This window comes from Zeugodacus cucurbitae, chromosome 6 (assembly GCF_028554725.1).
Source record: "Zeugodacus cucurbitae isolate PBARC_wt_2022May chromosome 6, idZeuCucr1.2, whole genome shotgun sequence".
Classification (NCBI taxonomy): domain Eukaryota; kingdom Metazoa; phylum Arthropoda; class Insecta; order Diptera; family Tephritidae; genus Zeugodacus; species Zeugodacus cucurbitae.
In genome coordinates, this window is record NC_071671.1 from 25,982,445 (window position 1) to 26,006,792 (window position 24,348).

Sequence of the window (24,348 nt, forward strand, 5' to 3'; positions counted from 1 at the left end):
TATCTCTCTATCTCTAATAACAACATCAAATTACTGTAGAAATTAGTGAGGAAGTACGCTTTATTCTCAGTCAGAACTATGGAGCGATAAAGACAAAGAGAAACACTCAATCAATTATTAATACCTTTCACGTTTGTTTGTTTATTTTATAATTTTATTTATAACAATCACATAGCATGTTTATTAGTGTTCCAACACGAGGAATCTTAGAATCTTTCACCGACGGGTCTTATAGTTAGTTCGTGTATCTGGAAAAATATTAAGTAAACGTAAGTTCTTCGATATTATAACAAATACTCGCTTGACAAACCTGCACATTTGGTGGCGTCTGCAGACAATAGATTAACGCATCGGCGATATTCTCGGGTGTCAAAACGGCGGCATCCGGTGTCACAGTTGCCGCAGCACCGGCAAGCTCGGTTACCACAGCACCAGGACTAAGGCTCTATTAAACAAATCAAAAATGTATGCAAATAACAAAGAAGAGAAAGTCACCTTACGGTAATCTTAACTTTTGTTTTATTGTTAAAGAATTCCTGACGATAGATCTCCGTCAAAGCGGTCACTGCATGCTTTGAGGCCGGATACATATTCAAGGAGAAATTCGGTATGATCGGCACCATATGTCCGGCTAAACTATTCATGACGAAGACATGACCATCACCACCATTGGCCTTCATCGAGCGGAAGGCCTCTCGTGTGCTCCAAACAATACCGTAAACATTTGTATCGAGCACATCGCGTAAATCTTGTGAGTTGCCTTCTTTCACCATATCGCTGAAACGCACCACACCCGCATTATTTACTAGCACTGCAATTGGCCCATAATTGCTCTCGATCTCTTTGAAGACGGCGATAACTTCTGTTTCATTTGTGACATCACATTTAATTGCATGTATGCGTGCTTTAGCCTCATCTTTCACTTCATCACGCAGACCTTCGACACGTTCTTTGCGTCGTGCCAAGCCGACTGTCACCATACCGTTATTAGCGAGATATTTTACAACAGCCGCACCAATGCCGGAACTAGCGCCAGTGACCACAGCAACACGATTCAACCAACGTTCCATTTCTCTGTGTATTTTTAGAGCCCCTCTTCGCACTAAAGCTGTTATGTGTGGATAGTGCGTTGCGTTAAACTAACTGGATTATACATAGTAACTATTAGGTATTTTATACCTTCCGCAACAAACCAGAAAAAAGTCGGCTGGTCAAGCAAATGCTCACAACAAAAGTAAAAAAAGAGAGGGAATTCTACTGATAAAGTGTAAAATCTGGTACTCACAGTTATCTTATCACTCTTGAGTCTTAAGTGTTATAAGAGTTTGTTGGTCAAAATTCGCTTTTATTTCATAGAAAGGAAATTACACTGCAGAAGTGACCGAAATGATAACCGTTGCGATATACAATATAAGGTAAAGTAAGAACGTTTAAGCAAGACTGGGCATCAACTTACAGTTGGAAGCATCTTAATGGAAACAATCAAGGACTTGTTCAACAAGCAGATACATGTTGACTGAGTGGAATATGGCGGACTATTGGAATTTAAAAGGAATGACATAAGAACCCTAGTAGATCAACCGTAGTTAACAGGCAACAGTCTAGTGGGAGAGACGCCAGCAGACTGAGTAATGCAATGATTACTGCAAAGAAGTAGAAGAAGAAGAAGCTGTAATATATCTTCTATGCGGATGAAAGGCTCTATAGAGGAAAATAATCATAACTATCGGACGCGGTTTCCTCGATGATGTGATCGAAGTTACGCATACTTTAGATATCATTTATCAAGAACACAGGGTGGTTCAAAGAGAACTTTATAGTGGGAGGGCAGTCCCTTTGATGCCACAATGGGTCTCACAAAGGCCTAGGTGCGTTGACAGACAACAACAACTTAACCTAAGCTACCCTAAGGACGTCTAGGTTTGTAGTCGGTTATTACATCAGAGGCCAACTTTGGTTGTATATTCTTTAAGAAAGCGATGCCTTGACCATTGTGACTATATAATGAACTATAAAGCCTGACTCGAATAATTGGTTTAAAATTACAGTATCTTTAATATATTGAGTGCCGGCTTTCGCATCTGATTCCGCTGCGGTTTCAAGCGGTGTGGGGTTTAGTAAACGGAAAGCGGCTTGTATTTCCACGAATCTGAATATAGACCCGTTAAAAAGCTGTTCGCGGAATTAACTTCACAAATTTCACCCTTATTAATATTACATATAATTCTAACGATTATTCTGAAAACAAATACTGAATTCTGTAATTCAACAAATACCCATAGGACAACACGAACTCTGGGCCAAAATTTTTCATAAAGTAATAATTCGTCTAAACATAATTATGTTTATGCTCTTAACGTTCTCTTTACTGCTACTATTTCTCTTTCACAATGCATGCCATAGTCTCGTTTAGATTTAGCAACAAAGTTCGCTTCTTTCTCAATCGGTTTGAAACAGCTGATCTACGTTTGTACGCACTATAGTCTAATTATATCCGGTAGACGTGATTGAACATACAAGTACATCTAGATAACGACATGAGAGACCAACTATGTATATTGTCGCACCATTTAAATAAAAGCAAATAGAACTATCTATCATTTATTAAGCCGGCCACACGTGTATTTTGAGCGCGCGTGATTATTGTTGTTGGGAACTTACTTTTTAAAATGTTTTCCTCTTTTTTGTTGTAATAAATTTGTATCTTTTATTGAAGTCAAAACAAAACAAAAACAATTCGTAACATAATTTTACGCAGCGCTTAGAACTTTTCTCCAAGCGGCTTTATCGTAAGCTCGTGTATCTGGAAATAATATTATTATTAGTATTGTATTAAATTAGTATTGATAAAAAATAACTGTGTCACACTTTACCTGTACATTCGGTGGCGTCTGCAGACAATAAATTAACGCATCGGCAATATTTTCTGGATCTAAAACATTATTATCCATCAATTTTACAATTTCTTCATTGATAATTTCACTCCTCACAGCACCGGGACTAATGCTCTGTTAATTAACAAAAAATATTTCAATAATTTGACACTGTCAGCTCCAACAAAACAATAAACCGCCATTACCGTAATTTTGATTTTAGTATTATAGTTTTGGAACTCCTGACGATACATCTCGGCCAGCACAGTGACTGCATGCTTCGAGGGTGGATATATATTCAGTGAGTTATTTGGCAAATACGGCACTACATGCCCCACAGCGCTATTGATGAGGAAGACATGACCATCATCACCTTGCGCCTTCATCGAACGGAAGGCCTCACGCGTGCTCCAAACAATACCATAAACATTAGTATCGATCACAGCGCGTATATCTTGTGAGTTGTTCTCTTTCAACAAATCGCTATGGCGCACGACGCCCGCATTATTTACCAGCACTGCAACTGGTCCATACTTGCTCTCGATCTCTTTGAAGACGGCTACAACTTCTGTTTCATTTGTTATATCACATTTAATCGCATGTATGCGTGCTTTAGCCTCATCTTTCACATCATCACGCAACGCTTCGATGCGTTCTTTACGTCGTGCTAAGCCGACTGTGATCATACCATTATTAGCGAGATATTTTACGAAAGTCGCACCAATACCAGAACTGGCGCCAGTGACCACAGCAACACGATTATGCCAACGTTCCATTTCTGTGAGTATTTTAAGTTTTGTATATGAATAGTTCGGTTGTTGTGATCAAACTGAGAATGTACACGAAGTTCGACGTTTTTATAGCGCGTTTGTATTATGTTAGACGTAAGAGAATTGACCGTCATGAAGAGAACCTAAAGCTTCGTGCGTCATCATTGTAAATAGTAAACAAAATTTGAGCCAAGCGTCTGTGATAAGCTAAGAGTAGGAAATTTGATATTAAAGAATTAGTTATACGCTAACATAAACGAGCAAAGTGGCTGAATAAGCGTGATGTTGCAAAATATTTATAATGAATGGACAAGACCGTGCTCCAGCGCGCTGAAAAAAAGTCACAACTGCAATTTATAAAGTTTTAAAAGCCAACAATAATAGTAGATACCAAATGCCGATTTTTTTTCTTTTTTATAAAGAGAAGAGTTCCAACCAAACCTGATCTTTCCGATCTGCGATGATTCTTGTATGTGGACGTCTTGAACTATATATATATAGAGATATATTTGGCGTTGAAATCGCTTAAGTGATTATAGCCGAATCCACCAGAGAGCGCCACTCGTTCCTCCTTTTTGCTTTTTGGCGCCAACTGGAAACACCAAGTGAAGCCAGGTCACTTTGCACTTGGTCTTTACACCGGAGTGGAGGTCGGTCTCTTCCGCGGCTTCCTCCAGCGAGTACTGCATCGAACACTTTCAGAGCTGGAGTGTTTTCATCCATTCGTAAAACATGACCTAGCCAGCGTAGCCGCTGTCTTTTTATTCGCTGAACTATGTCAATGTCGTCATATAAATCGTACAGTTCATTGTTCCATCGTCTGCGGTATTCGCCGTTACCAATGTTCAGAGGACCATAAATCTTACGCAAAACCTTTCTCTCGCAAACCCCAAGAGTCGTCTCATCGGGTGTTGTCATCATCCAGGCTTCGGCGCCTAACATCAGGACGGGGTCTTGTCTTGAACTATGCTTCTAGCAAATCTAAATTATTTTGTTTCATAAATTCTGTTTCACTGACTCATAATCACAACTAAAATATAAACATTTCTACCAAGTTAACTTCCTTTCTATGCAGTATAATCCGGTACCGTTCCAGTTATGTAGAACCGACAGTTGTCACGCTATTCCACCCAAAAAAATAAACCGATAACACCCCTTAGTATTCGTAACTGATCAGTCATTGTATGTCAAGAAACCATTGTTATTATGGAAAATCTTTTAAACCACATCTGACTACTATAACACGCGTTATCGCAGCGCATTGAACAACTTCAAACTTATCAGCTACCACTTATCCGGCTCTCGAAATGTACATAAAATTTGGTATGATATTTTCAAGTGCTTTGTACTTTGAATTGAAAAGATAACTCTGAGTTTGGCACACTTTCTTACACCTGTTAAGGTCTTCGACCCCATTTACGCCCCTTACGTAAGAGTACTATTAGTAATACATATTTGCTATCTTTACGATTTCTACCACTGTTTGGAGTATAAAATGTGTAGCGCCGTTAATAACATAAATATTTGAAAAGATATCAACATTCTCGCAAAGAAACCCGTCCTTTTGTGGTGCCTCAAGGGCGGAAATGGAAAGTGGACTCTGAGTACGAGGAAAGCCTTACGCTGCTTCTTGACGCTCGTGTTCCGAGCAATCCTTCCCCTGATGAAGCGCACCTTGGAGTGCTCCGTACTGACCACGCAGCCTTTCCGGACTTTGTGAATGAGCGGAATCTCGTATGGGCGATAAACTCATTTAAACCGCTTAAGTCCCCTGGGCTGGATGGTATCATACCATCTATGCGAACTTCATTAGATTGGGTCATATTCCGGGGCCTTGGAGGCAGGTTAGAGTCACGTTCATACCCAAGGCTGGAAAGACGTTACAAAATACCGGAGGCGTCCTTGCCATTGATGGGCGAAAAGTACCTAGGGCTAATCCTGGATAAAAAGCCCTCACGGAAACCCAATATAGAGGAGAGACCTAAGAAGGCGTCGGTTGCCTTGTATTGGTGCAGAGGATCCATTGGAAAAAGATGCTGTCTCTCACCTAAAGTGGTTCTCTGGCTATATGAAACTATAGTCAAGCCGATTATGTTCTATGGGAAATTCGTATGGTGGAAGTTTCTTGAAAAGGCTTCACTAGCCATTAGACTAGTAAATGTCCAACGAGCGACTCTCGTAAATATGAGTGGCGCGTTTCGAACGACACCAACCTTGGCATTTAACGCCTTACTGCATATAGCACCCGTGGACCTAGCTGGAAGGTTCATAGCAGCAAAGGCTGTTGTAAGACTTAAGTAATCCGGGTCTATAGACGAGTGCGTGCCTGGACACTCAAGTATCGTCGCACATTTCGGTTTCATCCAGAGGTTATTGGATCATCTCCATGCCGCCGGGCATAGCTCTGGCAACAACTTATCTGCTCTTATTCCCTCAAGGGACGTTTGGGCGGGAAGGAGACGTTGGAAGAGAGGCGCGGTGAGCTTCTTCACGGAAGGGTTGAAAATGGCTAGGAAGTTTACTGTGGGGAGCTTCGCATCAACCTTAGTTTCAGGCTTCCCGATTATTGCAGCGTTTTTCAAGCAGAAGTAGCTGCTACTAAGGCAGCGACAGATATATTACTTCGAAGCGCAACAACCTTTAGGGAGGTGAAGATCCACTGGGATAGTAGAGCGGCGATACTAGCCCTGAGTTCACTGACCATGCGCTCACGGTTGATTAAGGAATGCCTATACTCACTGTCGGTGGCATCGTTATACTTTTCAATTAGATTAGTCTGGGTTCCTGGCCACTGCGGAATCGCGGGAAATTGTAAGGCTAATGAGCTTGCAAGGTCAGGAACGACCTAGAAGCAAGGAAGCATGTAGGAGCACCGTTGTTCTATTGCGGTTTGCTAATGGACAGATGGGCCTCCGCTGAGCTGGGTAGGTTCTGGTCAGTTACCAACACATGCGTAACCGCAAGATCCTTCTGACCTAAGGTAAACCGCGGTAGGTCAACCGAACTTTTCGCCTCTCCCTAGTTGTAGGGTTCTTACTGGACATTGTCCTACCGGGGTCCACGCTGTAAGGTTAAAAATCTTACCGGAAGCTAGCTGTAGAAGCTGCAAGGAGGACGATGAGGTGGAATCGTCTCATCACTTTCTTCTGGAATGTCTCGCCTATGCGAGCTCAAGAAGGAGGTTTCTTGGATCTCACTTCTTCGAGCAGGCTCGCGAAATAGCGAATATGTGTGTGTGTGATTGGCGATTGCAACCGTTTAGCCGGTTATAGCCGAATCGACGATAGTGCGCCACCTCTCTCTCTCCTAGCGAATATAGAAGTTAAAAATCTCTGCAGATTTGTAGTAGATTCCGAGCGCTTTGTTAATCTATGGGGGGAACCAGGCTTCACAAAGGATATAGATACTAAAGAGTGATACTTACGATTAACTCAACATTTTCCTGCGAATTTTTGAATAGTTTTGATCAACTTGAATCGATGTCAGGGTAACGTGAATACAATATAAAAAATTTATAGATGAAAGTCAAGTGTTTCCTCCTTAATTCCTCTCCCCTAAAATCACACTTTTGTCACACAGTGTAATTATGATATGTTTATTATACTCAAAGGATATACATTTTCTGAAGGCAATAAATAAACGCAAGCACGTGTTTAATACTGCTTCCCTGAGCTTATAAATACAAGAAACGCAAGGATAAAAATAAAATATGTCAATCCAATAATTTCCAACAAATGTCATTTGGCTTAGAAAGTTTTTCATAAAAAGTTTTTCATAAATTAATAATTCGTCTAAACATAATTATGTTTATGCTCTTAACATTCTCTTTACTGCTACTATTTCTCTTTCACAATGCATGCCATAGTCCCGTTTAGAATGAGCAACAAAGTTCGCTTCTTTCTCAATCGGTTTGAAACAGCTGATCAGCGTGTGTACTCACTAGAATCTAATTATATGTGGTAGACGAGGTTATACATACAAGTAAATCTAGATAACGACATGAGAGACCAACTATGTATATTGTCGCACCATTTAAATAAAAGCAAATAGAACTATCTATCATTTATTAAGCCGGCCACACGTGTATTTTGAGCGCGCGTGATTATTGTTGTTGGGAACTTACTTTTTAAAATGTTTTCCTCTTTTTTGTTGTAATAAATTTGTATCTTTTATTGAAGTCAAAACAAAACAAAAACAATTCGTAACATAATTTTACGCAGCGCTTAGAACTTTTCTCCAAGCGGCTTTATCGTAAGCTCGTGTATCTGGAAATAATATTATTATTAGTATTGTATTAAATTAGTATTGATAAAAAATAACTGTGTCACACTTTACCTGTACATTCGGTGGCGTCTGCAGACAATAAATTAACGCATCGGCAATATTTTCTGGATCTAAAACATTATTATCCATCAAATTTACAATTTCTTCATGGATCATTTCACTTCTCACCGCACCGGGACTAATGCTCTGTTAATTAACAAAAAATATTTCAATAATTTGACACTGTCAGCTCCAACAAAACAATAAACCGCCATTACCGTAATTTTGATTTTAGTATTATAGTTTTGGAACTCCTGACGATACATCTCGGTCAGCACAGTGACTGCATGCTTCGAGGGTGGATATATATTCAGTGAGTTATTTGGCAAATACGGCACTACATGCCCCACAGCGCTATTGATGAGGAAGACATGACCATCATCACCTTGCGCCTTCATCGAACGGAAGGCCTCACGCGTGCTCCAAACAATACCATAAACATTAGTATCGATCACAGCGCGTATATCTTGTGAGTTGTCCTCTTTCAACAAATCGCTATGGCGCACGACGCCCGCATTATTTACTAGCACTGCAACTGGTCCATACTTGCTCTCGATCTCTTTAAAGACGGCTACAACTTCTGTTTCATTTGTTATATCACATTTAATCGCATGTATGCGTGCTTTAGCCTCATCTTTCACATCATCACGCAACGCTTCGATGCGTTCTTTACGTCGTGCCAAGCCGACTGTCACCATACCGTTATTAGCGAGATATTTCACGAAAGTCGCACCAATACCAGAGCTGGCGCCAGTGACCACAGCAACACGATTATGCCAACGTTCCATTTCTGTGAGTATTTTAAGTTTTGTATATGAATAGTTCGGTTGTTGTGATCAAACTGAAAATGTAGCGAACTTCGTTTCGTTTTTATAGCGCGTTTGTATTATGTTAGACGTAAGAGAATTGACCGTCATGAAAAGAGCGTAAAGCTTTGTGCGTCGTCTTTGTAAATAGTACACAAAATTTGAGCCAAGCGTTTGTGATAAGCTAAGAGTAAGAATAAGAGTAAGTAAGTGATATTGAAGGATTAATTATACGCAAACATTGAATAATCGTGATGAAGCAATATATTTATAATGAATGGACAATACTTTTCTCAGAGCTGGTCGAAAAAAGTCAGAACTTCAATTTATAAAACCAAATAGCCAACAATGATATAAATATCGGCGGAACCCAAAACCATCTACTAAGATATTTAAGTATATTGTGTTCTGAGGAAGGTAAAAGAAAATTTATGATAATAATAGCAATTGCCAGAAATGTTTTTGTTCGTTTCTTCAAAGAGAAGATCTGATCTTTGAGATCTCTGTGTACGATGGTCTATGTATCTATCAAATCTAATTTATTCTGATTTATTAGTTCTTTTTCGCTGACTTATAATAACATCTTAATGAAACTAATTTAGAAATTTCTCTGCCAAGTTAATTTTTTTGGTTTACATTATAGTGTGGCACCGTTTCAGTTCTGTAGAGCCCGAATCAATAAGCAGTTAACACTCTATTGTTATTGGAAAACCTTTTAGACCACTTCTGTCCACAATACCACTTGAAACATATCAGTTACCTCTTATTATTAACAAAGAATATTGCCTATTTATATGAATTTTATTGATTTGTATTTAATTTATTGTTGTTGTGGAATTTTTAGTAGACTTTCAACCATTACTTTCGATAAATAGGTATTTTGGCCAGATCCCTTCCAGCTTTCTTAACTATTGTGTACATTAATACCTTGCTTATTTCAGAAGAATATATTATAATATATAATCTATTTCTTTTCTTGCAGCGTGGACGCTTTGATCGGATAACTAAGGTTTGTGTTATATTAAAGATTATAATATTAGTTTTAGCTAGAAAGAAGAACTTTCATTTGTTAAAATGTGAGATTTTGTCTGAGGAGACCCACATTATGACTTCCTGCGGAATAATTCTATGATTAAATTTAATCCTATGTTGATAAAAAATCAATTAGTTTCCAAATTTTTACAGCCAATGGTCAAAATTTAGAATTAGACACAAAAGGTTAAAATGTTTAGTGATTCATTAGAATCCTATGTCAGTGTTCTATAAAAGGGTAGTTACCAAACTTTAAAATACATGGTTCAAAATGGTCTTTATGACAGTGACACAAAAGGATTAAAATGTTTTCTGAATCAAATTAACCTATTACTGACCAAAAATATCGTTATTCTTCAAATGTTTAAAATAAGTTGCAATATAAACCATACGAATGAAACTCAAGAGGGTTAAACATTCTCCCAAAATGTATAAGTAACGAAATCAAGGATTAAAATGATTTACCAATTTGGATCAAATGTCAGTTAACTGATTTAGGGATTATGAGAAACCTAGGTATCTTTGTTATGGAACGCTTTTATCTTCCCACTTTAACATTTTAACCCTTTTCGAAACTAAGAAACATATTTTTTGTGTTTTCAAGAATTCTTTCAAAGTGACAACAGATACTGGTGTTAAAGTTACTAAAGAGAGATACTAACAAAACCTAAAAAGCACTCTTCCTCGATATTTTTCATTTAATTTGGATCAACTTGTCTTCAAGTTAGGAAAGCTCTAGGACGAGGGCTGCTATATATATTTCTGGACTAATAATGAAAATAGGAATATTTATCAACGAAAATGGTTTTATTGTTTTTCAAAATATTCTCCATCAAGATTTATACACTTTTGCATGCGCTCAAACCAATTTTCGAAGCACTTTTTTTGAGCCTTTTTTTGAGCGATTGTCAAATTGTGCGGGATCCAACGAGAACAAACCTTTTTTACGGCCAGGTGTTCATGCAATATCGAATGTATGCTGGTGGGAGAAATGCATAGGCATGCCTCTATCTGAAGGTATGTTACATGACGGTCTTGCATTATCAGTTCACGTACGGCATCGATGTTTTCTGGCACAACGGCTGTTTTTGGACGACCTTCACGGAATTCGTCTTTGAGCGACCGTCGTCTACGATTGAATTCGTTGTACCAGTTTTTCACAGTGCTATAGGATGGTGCTTTATAGCCATACAAAGATTTTAGTTCATCGATGCACTCTTGTCGCGATAATCCACGTCGAAAGTTGTGAAAAATGATCGCACGAAAATGTTCACGAGTTAATTCCATTTTTTGGCCGAGATGAATTTTATAATTCCCTGTAAATAAAACAATTCACGATTAAATGACAAAACGTTCTGAGTGATGTTATGCTAAAAAATGGCAAACTTTCCAATGGAAATGTCAGATTGCACCTGGCAACACTTAGTGTTGCCTAGGCCAGAAATACATATAGCAGCCCTCGTACACTGCAAAAAAATATGGTTATCGTGGAGGAATTGCGAGCCTTTAAACAGTGCGGAGATCTACTATTCCTAAACGTAGCTTTTCCACTTTGGCACACAGTGCAACAATGTTTTATATTGTTTATTCTACTCAAAGGATATACATTTTCTAAAGGCAGTAAATTAACACAAGGACGTGATTAAAACTGCTTCCTTGAGCTTATGAACAAAGAAAGACGAGGATAAAAATGAAATATGTCAAACCAATAATTTCCACCAAATGTCAATTGGCTTAGACTTCCGGCATATCCTTTTCAAATTTTATTTTTCAAATATCCGCAAAAGCAAGCATTACGCTGCATAAAAATTAATCACTTAATACAAATACAAATACTTTGCGTAACTTCAACGTAGATTACTTCACAGAAAAATGGCAAGAAAAACAAAAAAAAAAGTAAAGACAAATAATAAATATGACTATCCTTCATCGCTTCTGCACAAATATGTAACTAAGGTGGGCTACTAATCCCTGGATTATGGCAAATGTCACGCCTACCCACGCCATGCGCTGCCGAGAGCGTAAAAATTCTGATTCATGTTTGTCGCATTCTCTTTGTGTTTTGCTTTGACACACATTAAGTTGATTTGTTTGTTTACAATTACGGTTGGGAAATTATGACTACTCATAGAGATATGCTATGAATTGACACTTGCAACGGTAATAACTAACAACACGCGCCCAATATCTGTCTGTGTGTGTTTGTAAAGCTTATCCCAATTGAACGTTGTGGTTTATGTGGCTGGATTAAGTTGATAATTTAGGTCAGCTAATGCCGTAGAAAACTCAATGTTATTCTACTAAATATGTATTTTTTAAGCAGCTTATCAGAAAATTAGATTTTTAAATTTTTGTGTATTTTGTTGCCTACATTTAGGATTAAAGAAAATGATATGAGTCTGGAAATATGCAAGAAAGTGTTTATTTTTTAAATTTAATGTAGATATTTTAAATGATTTGAAAAGATACTCTCGCTTTGGAAATCTTACTAACTATTATATACTTTACCAAGCCCATCGGAAAGTCAAAAATGGGGCTGGGGAAAATCTGGACCGATTTTATCTAATTTTTGCATCGAACTACAACATGCCCAATAGAGTATTTGCACCAAATTTTATGCGGATAAACTTTGACCCATATATTCGACTTAGAGTTAACCAAATCCTGACATCCTTCATTTTATTAGATATATGCGGACTAGAGGAAGTACTGAACGCAATTTACTTAAACATATAATTCTCAGAGAGATATTCTCACAGAATATTTTTAAGATGTTTCTCAAGTTGTCCAACATATTCGGTATAAAGATAGCCTATGATCTAGAGGATCCCATTTTCGTTATTTCGAAGCTAGTAAAAGTATAACATTTTAAAGACCCTTATTATTGTTTCTTTTAGGAGGTAGGTGTGGTTCAAACTGTTAATATGCCTAGAAAACGTTATAAAACAAATTTGGTTAAAATTGGGCGAGTGGTTACTGAGTTAAGGAAATGTTACCATTCAGATTGATTTTGGAACCGATTCACATTCAAATCTAGTGTATTATCCTTATTTTTTTATATTCACACTTGATATCAGACGGGTATACGAAAAAACTAATCAGTCTAATTGATATGGATACTTTGAGAGATAGATCTTTCAGGGACTGAGAACACGCCCTCTTATAAAGATAGTTTTAGTACTAACACGGCTCCCTACCGAAGCTCTGTACCAATATAGATTAATTACAATTTTTTTTCGATTATGGTTCGATTCCACCGACAAGCCAACAAATAACTGGAAATCTATTAAACTTAATCATAGAAAAAGTGTTGCCAGAAAATTAAAAATTTCTTTCAAATAATAACTGCGGCGTCAGTTCAACCCATTACACCAAACCAAATCGTTTCATCAAAACGCAATTACATCGAACAATTATTGCTTCCAGAACAAAACAAAATAAAAAAAACAAAAAAAGAATCCAATATTACTTTTCTCATCAAACTCGGTGGCAAAACGCCTGAGTGATTTGTGAATATTTCTTACTTGCGAGCAAAAACTGGCGCCTAGCAACTAAACGCAACTACAAGGCGGATACTTCAAAGACCGCCGCATTCGATTGCTGCTACATTTTCTGCACTAAAAAGTTCACCACCATCTTCCTCGCCGCATACAATTTTAACAGTAACTTCGAACCGTACCTACGGCAATCGACAGCAGTCTGAGCGTCTCTAGCCTGAAGTATCGAATGCGCGCAGCTTGTGTATTTAGTATATATATATTTACAGAGGCCCGTCTGCGGGGATTATTGCAATGTATATTTGTTGCTCTATGTGTGGTTGGAAATTCTTCGGTGGCAATTGATGATTCGAAACGAATCAAACGAGTTGTGGCATAGAATTTTAAATGAACTGCGGCCGCAGTGTTACTTCGGCGTTGTGTTGCCGCGTTCCAGGCGCTCAACGCAAAACGGACGCTGAACGCCACAGGATAGGCACTAAATAGACACTAGGCGCACTCGACGCTTGGCGTAGTGTGTTTTGCGTTTTGAGTATTGAAAAGTATATCAAATTGAGTAGTCGATGATTCAAAATGCGCTACGCAGTTTTAGCTAATCAATTTTGGTGGATGAGAGCGGCTAAGAATGCGCATAAAATAATACAGAATGATGAGCTAAGGAATAATTGGCGATTATTCAACAGAAAGGCGATACATTTTATCTTTAAGTTGAAGTACGTAAGAAATATAAGCGCATGAATTTAAGTTGTTGTGGGTTGGACAGTAAGCATAAGGCCTCTTTGGCTGTGGATTTAGAAAAATTTAAAACGTTATGAAAGCTTAGAGTATAATATTGAATATTGGTTAAAAGTTGTTTCTTTTTCAAGGAAGCATTGGTATAAAAGAATGGATTCTGAGCTAACTTGGTCTTAGATATTTTAGTTGAGTTCAGTAGAGTCCATATTCTAGATGTGGTAAGATAATAAATGACGGCAAACCTAACACAGTTTCACAGCAAGAAAGCTAGATATCCAGATATTATTACCGCTTAGTACTTAAGAGGTTAGTTCGGCAGTTCCACATCCAGCGCTCATTAAGATGATCGACCAAAAATATTCTTTCATAATAATAGTTTCAAACTTTCCCGGCTTTGATAACAGTATCGACGTTATTTAGATGTGCCTGTGCCCTTTACCTTACTAGGATTAACCAGAATCTATGACTAATTTCTTCCAGATGGCATCGCATGATTACTGAATAGTTAGTTCTTCAAGCCAATAGATATCAGTAAAGATCCAAGGTTTGTGATACATTCGCAATATGTTTTAAAGAACGGAACGAAAGACCACAACTAGCCACTATCTCAAAAATCTTTACTTGTTATATAACTTCCGACAAAATTTCGTTTATAACTCGTGAACGATACGAGATCAGAGCACATACAATACTTTGGGCTTTCAGGACTAGGAACTCAATCATCTCAACACACGGTATTGACCTCTTTCCGCAAGATGAAATTCACTTCTGTGTGCAGTTAATTGTAATGTAAGACTTTTTAAAACATACTTAAGGTACAGGAAAAAGGATTCAGTTGCAGACCCCTCAGTAGTCCTTTTCTTCTAATGAAAAGTAAAATTTCGGCGTGCTGAAAAATTTTAAGTAAACCGAATTTTTTGCTTCCGCTCTTCGCAGTTAACTTGAACATTGTCTGCCAGCATTGATTTCCCACAACTTCCAAAGCCAACTTGCTCATCAAATATTGTCAGCGTACGTTTAATGATTTTTTACTTTTCTCCCTTGACTACTAGTGGTTTCCATGACCACTGTTGTTGCTGCTGTTGCTCTTGTCAACACTATCATCATTATCAACAACGTCAGCGTCATTGCAGCAGGTCTCTCGTTTTTGTCTTCGACCACGTTTCATTCGCAAGCCAGCAAAAAAACCGTTGTTTTTTTCTTCTTCCAAGTTTATCTGTCTCCATTTTTTTTCGTTCCCCTTCACGCACTATATCTTTCTGTCCTTCAGCAACGTGGATTTAAGTCGTGGTTGGGGCATATGGCCTGACATTGGCAACAGTGCGAACAGTAACAGATTAAATTTAACAAGATTGTAAAGTGTCTTCTTTTTTTGGCGGTTTTAACGCTTTCATTCACCAGCTGCTTTGCCATTCATGCTTCTTATCGTTTTAGCGGAATTTCCATTTCGTATTGCACGTCGTGTGTGCTCAGTTCTACCCTTGCTTTGCTTATGTCTATCTGTCTGTTTCTTGATTTCTTTCTCCCCACACGCCTTGTCTTCCGACCGGTCTAGCAATTTGTCTATCTTAAGCGCTTTGTAGCTCAGCAGCTGCGTGCTTTCGCTTGGCTTGGTTGCTTTCATTGCTCATAGTTGCTGCTGTTGTTGTTGTTGTTATAGTGGTTTGTCATCATATCTCCGCTAACTCACTAATGATATAGCAATGTAGTGAGACAAGGATTTAGTAGTCTGCTTTTGGCTGTTTGCAGTTTCTCGTCTAAGTGATTAATGTATCCTTCTCGGCCCGTTTATATGGAAATGCTTCGATTGTGGCATTAGTTGACTTGTCTTAAGCCATGTTATCACTATTGATAACTACTCCTACACTTTTGGCTAACTCATTGCCACTCATCGACTTGCCTAATTAGATATGAAATGCGGAAATTGCGGTCGAAGACAGCAGCAGTTGAATTAAGTATTTTTTGTGGCTTTATTAATAGCATTTTCATCATAAAAGTCTCTCCAGATAATTTCACATGAATTTTGCTTTTGTCAGCGGGCACTTGATCAATAAGAAGTCCAATCTTTGGATAAAATTGCTTGCTGAAGAAAAAAAGTTGCATAAACTTTTGATCCTTCTTCTTCTTGATTGGCGTAGACACCGCTTACGCGGTTATAGCCGAGTCCAAAACAGCGCGCCACGTATCCCTCCTTCTGGCAGTTTGGCGCCAATTGGTTATACCTAGCGAAGCCAGGTCCCTCTCAACTTGGTCCTTCCATCCGAGTGGAGGTCTCCCTCTTCCTCGGCTTCCACCAGCGGTTACTGCATCGAATACTTTCAGGGCTGGAGCACTTTCATCCATTCTGGACCTAGCCACCGTAGCCGCTGTTTTTTTATTCGCTGGACTATGTCTTTGTCGTCGAATAACACATACAGCTCATCGTTTCATCGTCTGCGGTATTCGCCGTTGCCAATGTTCTGAGGACCATAAATCTTCCGCAAAACCTTTCTCTCGAAAACTCCTAGTGCCGTCTCATCAGATGTTGACATCGTCCACGCTTCTGAACCGTAAAGTAGGACGGGAATTATGAGAGACTTGTAGAGTTTGGTTTTTGTTCGTCGAGAGAGGACTTTACTTTTCAATTGCCTACTTAGTCCATAGTATCACCAGTTGGCAAGAGTGATTCTGCGTTGGATTTCCAGGCTGACATTGTTATTGCTGTTAATGCTGGTTCCCAGGTAGACGAAATTATCTACAACTTCAAAGTTATGACTGTCAACAGTGACGTGGGAAACAAGACGCGAATGCGCTGACTGTTTGTTTGACGACAGGAGATATTTCGTCTTGTCCTCCCATACGCTTCGCTTCCTTATCCAGTCTGGAGAAAGCAGAACTAACGGCGCGGGTGTTGTTTCCAATGATATCGATATCATCGGCGTACGCCAGTAGCTGTACACTCTTATAGAAGATTGTACCTTCTCTATTTAGCTCTGCGTATTATTATTTTCTCCAGCATCAGGTTAAAGAAATCACTCGAGAGTGAGTCACCTTATCTGAAACCTCGTCTGGTATCAAACGGCTCGGAGAGGTCCTTCCCGATCCTGACGGAGATTTTGGTGTTGCTCAACGTCAGCTTACACAGCCGTATTAGTTTTGCGGGGATATAAAATTCAGACATCGCGGCATAAAGGCAGCTCCTTTTCATGCTATCGAAAGCAGCTTTAAAGTCGACAAAGGGATGGCGTGTGTCGATCCTATTTTCACGGGTCTACTCCAAAATTTGGCGCATGGTGAATATCTGGTCTAAAGCCACACTGATAAGGTCCAATCAGTTTGTTGACGGTGGGCTTTAGTCTTTCACACAATACGCTCGACAGAACCTTATACGCGATTATCAGCTCTTCGCCGCCGTATTTGAATAGCTCGGCCGGTAATCCATCGGCCCCGCCGCCTTATTGTTCTTCAAGCGGGTAATTGCTATCGCCATCTCCTGGTGTTGTACTTTCACTGCCATTCTGCAGGCTGGAGAAGTGTTCCCTCCACAAACTCAGTATACTCTGGTCATCAATAACTAGATCACCTCTGGGGGTCCTACAGGAGTGTGCTCCTTTTTTTTGATCCACCCTAATATTAATTATAAAATAAATTTCCCCCAATAGTCGTCTTTAAGTACCTCGTCTTCAATTTCTTCCAATTAATTGTAGCGTCGTATTTGTGTTAAAGGGGGCCACTTACGGCCTTAAATAATAAAAACGGTGAGCCCGGTATAGGACGGTTAGTGTAATATTTATTTGCAGAGTAATTGCGGAGTAAAAAAATTACTGTAAAATTATGAATTTTGCCTATCTCTCAATCTTTCCAGCATAGTAGGGATTCTTAATATTAGGTTGACAAACATCTCCCTTCCGCCTTTTTGTTTTTTGAATTTCGCGGCTATGTATAAAGCGCTACAGAGCTCGTATCTGGCAATACTTTGAAAGGTTTTGACATAACCTACAAAACGACGCGTAATTCGCGCTATTTTAAAGTTTTCCTTCGTTAAAGGCAAATCCGCTAGAGAAGCGTTCCGCGAGATTAATGATGTTTTGGGGGACGGTACTCTATCACTTCGAACTACGGAATAATAATTTTAACCCATCTGCAGAAGGCTGGATATACAAAAAAGCTTGATGTTTGGGTGCCACATGATTTGACGCAAAAAAACCTTCTGGACCGAATCAATGCCTGCGATATGCTGCTGAAACGGAACGAACTCGACCCATTTTTGAAGCGAATGGTGACGGACGATGAACAAATAGATCACATACGACAATATCAAGCGGAAACGGACGTGGTCGAAGGCCAGTGAATCGTCCCAAACGGTGGGCAAGTCGGGATTGACGGCCAGGAAGTTTTTGCTGTGTGTGTTTGGTGAGATTGGAAGGGAATCATCCACTATGAGCTGCTCCCATATGGCCAGACGCTTAATTCTACCATCTACTGCGAACAACTGGATCGCTTAAAGCAGGCGATCGACCAAAAGCGTCAAGAATTGCCCAATAGGAAGGGTGTAGAGTTCTTCGTTGATGACTCGTCAGAAGCCACTAGAGCTCGGATGGGATTATCCCATCCACCATATAGCCCGGATATAGCGCCAAGTGATTACCACCTATTCCTGTCAATGGCGAACGTCCTTGGTTGTGAACTCAAAAGAGGCTTCTTAAAAGCGTCTGTCCAAGTTCTTCGCAAATAAGGAGTGGGCTTCTACGAGGGCGTTATTATGAAGTTGTCGTCTATATGGAAACAGATTATCGAACGAAACGGCGCAAGTCTTAATCCGATCATTGTAACACTTTTTATAAAGCATTGAATAAAAATAAAAAAAGCGGAAGGGAGATATTTGACAACCAATAGTATAAAACCAAGATCCAAGTATTTTCTAGACCCAAACCCCTTTTGAGGGGTTAATCACCTGCCTAAACTATTCTGCTTTTAATTCTTCAGAATACAAGTCTATCTCTTCTGGGTTAAACTAAGAGTCTTTTGGGTTTAACTTAGTCGATAGTCTGTATACAAAACTTCTATGTTCTAACAAAAAATATAGTTTTTCACGAGACATTTTTCATCCCGTCGTAGTCAATTTTGAATATCAAAACACGGAACTTAAAATTTAAAAGCTTCTGAGTTAAAAAGGTCATTCGGTCTGTTGTAATCTGGCAACATGTCAAACTGTGAAGTTTAATTTTTCCTCGGTTCTTGAATTTGTGCTTAAATTTATTAATATAATTGAAGAAAGTTTTACTTTTAATAAGTGTATTCTAAAGCTAAGTATTTGTGCTAATTTGCTTTTGTGTTATATTTAAATTTTAATTGTTTTTTAACTATTTTCTTAAATTCTGGTGCCGAGTCTTTTAAATCATTTGTTGTTGTTATCAATTATCAATTTTATTTCCTACTTTGCAATTGTTTGTGCGATTGCATATTGTTTTTGTTTTAATTTGCTCTTTTTCTTTTGATTCGTCTTTTTTTTCTTTCATTTTTGCTCACAGCTGTTTGCGTGTTATTTTTAAGTGGCTCAGTGCTTCTCAAACTGCTCACTATTATATTGGTTGTGATCTCGGCTAATTCAGTATAACTATTATTGTTTTTCTATTTACTATTATATCATATTTTAATTTTTATTATTATTTACTATTCTGTTTTTTCCAATAGTCGTCTTTAAGGACCTCTTCTTCAACTTGTGCTTCAACTTTCCTATTAATTGTAGCATCGTTTTGGTGTTAAAGGTGGCCATTTACGGCCTTACTTAATGAAAACGATGAGCTCGGTAAATATGTAAAAAAATTACTGTAAAATTATGAATTTTACCTAGAAATTCGGTAAGATTGCTTTATTAGCACTGTGATCTCTCAATCTTTCCAGCCTAGTAGGGATTCTTAATATTAGGTTGACAAACATCTCGCTTCCGCCTTTTTGTCTTTCGAATTTCGCGGCTATGTATAAAGCGCTACACAGCTCGTATCTGGCAATACTATACACCTTTGAAAGCTCTTGACATAACCTACAAAACGACGCGAGTTCACTAACGCCGAAATTCGCCCTATTTTAAAGTTTTCCTTCGTTGAAGGCAAATCCGCTAAAGAAACGTTCCGCGAGATTAATGGTGTTTTGCGGGATGGTACTCTATCACTTCGAACTGCGGAGTGATGGTTTCGACGATTCAGAGCGGGTGAAAACGACACCACGGATAAGCCCGCCGGCGGAAGACCTGTGACGACGAATACCAATGAAATCATGGAAAACATCGGGTTAGACCGGTATGTGACATCTCGTGACATCGCCCAGGAGATGATAGTCATCTGCAGAAGGCTGGATATGATAAAAAGCCTGAAGTTTGGGTGCCACATGATTTGACGCAAAAAAACCTTCTGGACCGAATCAATGCCTGCGATATGATGCTGAAACGGAACGAACTCGACCCATTTTTGAAGCGGATGGTGACTGACGATGAACAAATGGATCGCATATATACGACAATATCAAGCGAAAAAAGTTGTGGTCGAAGGCCAGTGCATCGTCCCAAATAGTGGGCAAGTCGGGATTGACGGACAGGAAGGTTTTATTGTGTGTGTTTGGTGAGATTGAAAGGGAATCATCCACTATGAGCTGCTCCCATATGGCCAGACGCTTAATTCTACCATCTACTGCGAACAACTGGACCGCTTGAAGCAGGCGATCGACCAGAAGCGTCCAGAATTGGCCAACAGGAAGGGTGTAATGTTTCACCAGGACAACGCCAGACCACACACTTCGTTGATGATTGAATGAAGCTACGGAAGCTCGGATGGGAGGTTTTATCGCTTCGACCATATAGCCCGGATATAGCGCCAATTGATTACCACCAATTCCTGTCCATGGCGAACGTCTTTGGTGGTGTAAAGTTGAACTCAAAAGAGGCTTGTGAAAAGCGAATGTCCAAGTTCTTCGCAAATAAGGAGGGGGTTTCTACGAGGGGGTAGTATGTAGTTGTCGTTTATATGGAAACAGATTATCAAACGAAACGGCGCAGGCTAAATCCAATCACTGTAACACTTTTTATAAACTATTGAATAAAGAGCAAAAAAGCGGAAGGAAGATATTTGACAACCAATAGTATAAAACCAAGACCCAAGTCTTTTCTAGAGCCAAACCCCTTTTGAGTGGTTAATCACCTGCCTAAACTATTCTGCTTTTAATTCTTCAGAATACAAGTCCATCTCTTCTGGGCTAAACTAAGATTCTGGGTTTTTGGGTTTAACTTAGTCGATAGTCTGTATACAAAACTTCTATGTTCTAACGAAAAATATAGTTTTTCACCAGACATTTTTCATCCCGTCGTAGTCAATTTTGAATATCAAAACCCGGAACTTAAAATTAAAAAGCTTCTGAGTTAAAAAGGTCATTCGGTGTGTTGTATAAAACGATTTCCATATCTCTAGATCCTCAACTTTTATTCTTTTACCTTAATGTAATAACAATACGATTTCCATATCTCTAGATCCTCAACTTTTATTCTTTTACCTTAATGTAATAACAATAATAATAATAGACCTGGTCTTTAATCTTCCGAAGCCATTAGAGTAGTATTCCTAAAACCGTATTGAAAAATGTTCATCTTAAGAAGCTTTCTCTATACAGATCTTCTCTGCAGATATCAAATAACAGATGTTTGGCTTACAAGGGCTAAAACCTTAACCTGTTTGGCTAAAAACTTATTGAAAAATGTTCTCCTCAAGAAGCTTTCTCTATACAGATCTTCTCTGCAGATATCAAATAACAGATGTTTGGCTTACAAGGGAACACCTAAAGACGCTTAAGCGAGTAAAGCCCCTCAAAACCTACACATATAAAATATAACTCATATATTTACTGCTATCTAGCTTTAAAAGAACTCTGCTGGGACCCAGTTAAAAAAAAAAAACACTACTATGCGAGTTATTGCTGCACCAAAAGTAGTTGCGAATTTCAAATTTTTTTTTTATTTTTTTATTCTTACTTTAGCATACTTTTAGGCGTATCAGGAATCGATGATTTAAAATTTGTAGCATACATTTAGGTGTAAACTTTTTATTTGTTTTCTTTTGGTAAGATCATCTCAGTCTCACCGGCGGTTAGATCTAAAGCTATAGAAATCGACTATCTTTCACATTTTCCGCTAGACGAGGCCCAACTTTTTCAAGCCATATAATGTTGGAGAAATGCAAACTTAACTCAGTATTTGTACTTAAAGCAAAGACAAAGTACCTGAAGCATTCTCTGTATTAAAAAGCGACTAAGCAACTTCCATTCAACACAAACCACGAGCGTGTTAGTGACATTTTCAGGCAGTGCAAATAATCTGCGTGTGTGTGCAAAGGCAGACTGACTATGATAGCTACCAAGTAGTATCTAATACATACGAGTATGAAACCTTCAAAAGCCTGCATGCAAATGCAATACTGTAATATTTACCTTCACGGGTGTGTTTGGCATGTTGAGTGCACACGTGCAAAGAGCAACGCTATGTCAATAGCCGGCAGGCAATGTAAGCAGCGCCAACGAATAGTCCTTTCGCTGGCTTCACGCTAGACAAATCTACTTACACGTCGCTGTAAGTGTGTGTGCGCATGTGTGTGATGCTTATCTGCATAATTTATGCGTGTCTTGCTACTTTTGTATCTCGCCTGTCATCGTTTTAACTTTTTCAAGTATTGAAGTTTTAGCAAAATGACTCCATAATCCTTGCAGACGTTTTATCATCTAACTTTTCTACTTTGCTAACGCAATTTCATTTAGCTAAATTTTGTAAAAACACACTTAGGGCTACACATACAGATAATGTAAATATAGGAATAAAGCAGGTTAGTTGTTTTTGTTGTTGTTGCTTACTTGACTTTCACCTGAAAAATTTCTATAATTGAGTAGACTCTTGACGAAAGTCTGTTAATAAGTCGAAACAAATGAGATGAGTGCCTGTGTGGAAGTGTCCTTATGTATTCGTACATATACATATATACCATAGTATTAACATAAATAAATCTGTAAAAAGCGTGTTTTATGACAAAGCTAGTAACGTGATTTTAAATTAAATAAAGTATATTTAATAAATTGGTCTTCATTGAAGAAAGTAAGGTAACGTTAGATTATGCAAGAGATGTGTACCAGATACTTGATTTTAGGTAAGTTTTAGATGTTATGACCCGATTTCACTCATTTTTGACACGGAGACATATTTTTGGAAGAAAAATATTCCCTCTGAATTTCTTCAAAATATCTGGGAGACGTTCCTATATTTTCGGTAAAAAATTTGTTAGAAGCACTGAGGTCGATATATAAGGTCTTGATAAAACTTATGGACCGATTTCGGAGATTTTTAGAAGGGCGATGCCACTCTTTAAATGCACTATTTTTGCAAAGATCTGTTTCGATATCTTATATTGTAAAGTAAACGATTCAGATCGACTTCAAAGTTCTGTTATAAGGGAGTAGGCGTGGTTGTGAACCGATTTGAACTATTTTCACAGCATATCATTGGGAAGCTAAACAGATATTATGAACAGAATTTCACAGAAATTGGTCGAGTAATTTCGGAGATATGGTTTTTAACCCATAAGGGAGCGGAACCCAGCCCATTTAAAATTTTTTATACCATTTTGAGTCCAGTTCTTCTATACCATCTTCATAATGAAATTTAAGGATTCTGGTGGTTTTTTTACTGAATTAAAACATTTGTAGAAATTTTCAACATAACTTTTGAATGGGAGGTGGGCGTGGTTGTAATCCGATTTTCTCCATTTTTGGACTGTATAAGATAGTACCTAAAAGAAACGATTCTAGAAAGATGCTTTGATATAGCTTTAGTAGTTTACGAGATATGTACAAAAAACTTAGTAGGAGTGGGGACACGCCCACTTCCCCGAAAAAAAATTACATCAATATATGAGACCTGGTCTACGGAAAGGGGGCTTAGGTGTAAAAAATTAATGAGATAACGAGAAACTAACGAAACGAGTTGTTTATTTTTAACAACTGTTTCCCAGAAAACTAATTTTCGCACGTTAGCTCCCTTTTCGTAGACCAGGTCACATATGCCCCTTCATAGTATGTGTTCTGGGTTTTCTGGGCAACCTTCCTATGGTGGCAAGAAACATGTGTGCCAAGTTTCATCAAGATATCTTAATTTTTACTCAAGTTACAGCTTGCACAGACGGACGGACGGAGGGACGGACGGACAAGCAGACATTCGGATTTGACCTCCACTCTTCACCCTGATCACTGTGGTATATAAAAGCCTATATCTAACTCGTTTAGTTTTGGGTGTTCCAAACAACCC

At 38.5% G+C, this 24,348-nt stretch overlaps 3 protein-coding genes across 3 annotated transcripts; all 3 read right to left on the minus strand.

The window, feature by feature from the left end:
- Nucleotides 1-114: 114 nt before the first annotated feature.
- On the minus strand, nt 115-1,235 carry LOC128919735 (farnesol dehydrogenase-like). The gene is made up of 3 exons (XM_011187086.3): nt 501-1,235; nt 311-445; nt 115-248 (listed from the first exon to the last, which is right to left on the minus strand). The coding sequence occupies exons 1-3, from the start codon at nt 1,068-1,070 to the stop codon at nt 207-209; spliced, it is 747 nt and encodes a 248-aa protein (XP_011185388.1). The 5' UTR covers nt 1,071-1,235; the 3' UTR covers nt 115-206.
- Nucleotides 1,236-2,657: 1,422 nt separating this feature from the next.
- LOC105214029 (farnesol dehydrogenase-like) lies at nt 2,658-3,714 on the minus strand. The gene is made up of 3 exons (XM_011187192.3): nt 3,080-3,714; nt 2,874-3,008; nt 2,658-2,803 (listed from the first exon to the last, which is right to left on the minus strand). Exons 1-3 carry the CDS (start codon nt 3,647-3,649, stop codon nt 2,762-2,764), a joined length of 747 nt encoding a protein of 248 aa, XP_011185494.2. The 5' UTR covers nt 3,650-3,714; the 3' UTR covers nt 2,658-2,761.
- Nucleotides 3,715-7,328: 3,614 nt separating this feature from the next.
- On the minus strand, nt 7,329-8,823 carry LOC128922411 (farnesol dehydrogenase-like). The gene is made up of 3 exons (XM_054232738.1): nt 8,185-8,823; nt 7,979-8,113; nt 7,329-7,908 (listed from the first exon to the last, which is right to left on the minus strand). The coding sequence occupies exons 1-3, from the start codon at nt 8,752-8,754 to the stop codon at nt 7,867-7,869; spliced, it is 747 nt and encodes a 248-aa protein (XP_054088713.1). The 5' UTR covers nt 8,755-8,823; the 3' UTR covers nt 7,329-7,866.
- Between the last annotated feature and the right edge of the window lie 15,525 nt (nt 8,824-24,348).

Coding starts and splice junctions, on each gene's coding strand:
- LOC105214029 (XM_011187192.3), bottom strand. CDS start 3,649: ATGGAACGTTGGCATAATCGTGTTGCTGTGGTCACTGGCGCCAGTTCT. Junction 3,009..3,079: donor ATACTAAAATCAAAATTACG/GTAATGGCGGTT, acceptor GTTAATTAACAG/AGCATTAGTCCCGGTGCTGT. Junction 2,804..2,873: donor AGACGCCACCGAATGTACAG/GTAAAGTGTGAC, acceptor TATTATTTCCAG/ATACACGAGCTTACGATAAA.
- LOC128919735 (XM_011187086.3), bottom strand. CDS start 1,070: ATGGAACGTTGGTTGAATCGTGTTGCTGTGGTCACTGGCGCTAGTTCC. Junction 446..500: donor AAACAAAAGTTAAGATTACC/GTAAGGTGACTT, acceptor TTTGTTTAATAG/AGCCTTAGTCCTGGTGCTGT. Junction 249..310: donor AGACGCCACCAAATGTGCAG/GTTTGTCAAGCG, acceptor ATATTTTTCCAG/ATACACGAACTAACTATAAG.
- LOC128922411 (XM_054232738.1), bottom strand. CDS start 8,754: ATGGAACGTTGGCATAATCGTGTTGCTGTGGTCACTGGCGCCAGCTCT. Junction 8,114..8,184: donor ATACTAAAATCAAAATTACG/GTAATGGCGGTT, acceptor GTTAATTAACAG/AGCATTAGTCCCGGTGCGGT. Junction 7,909..7,978: donor AGACGCCACCGAATGTACAG/GTAAAGTGTGAC, acceptor TATTATTTCCAG/ATACACGAGCTTACGATAAA.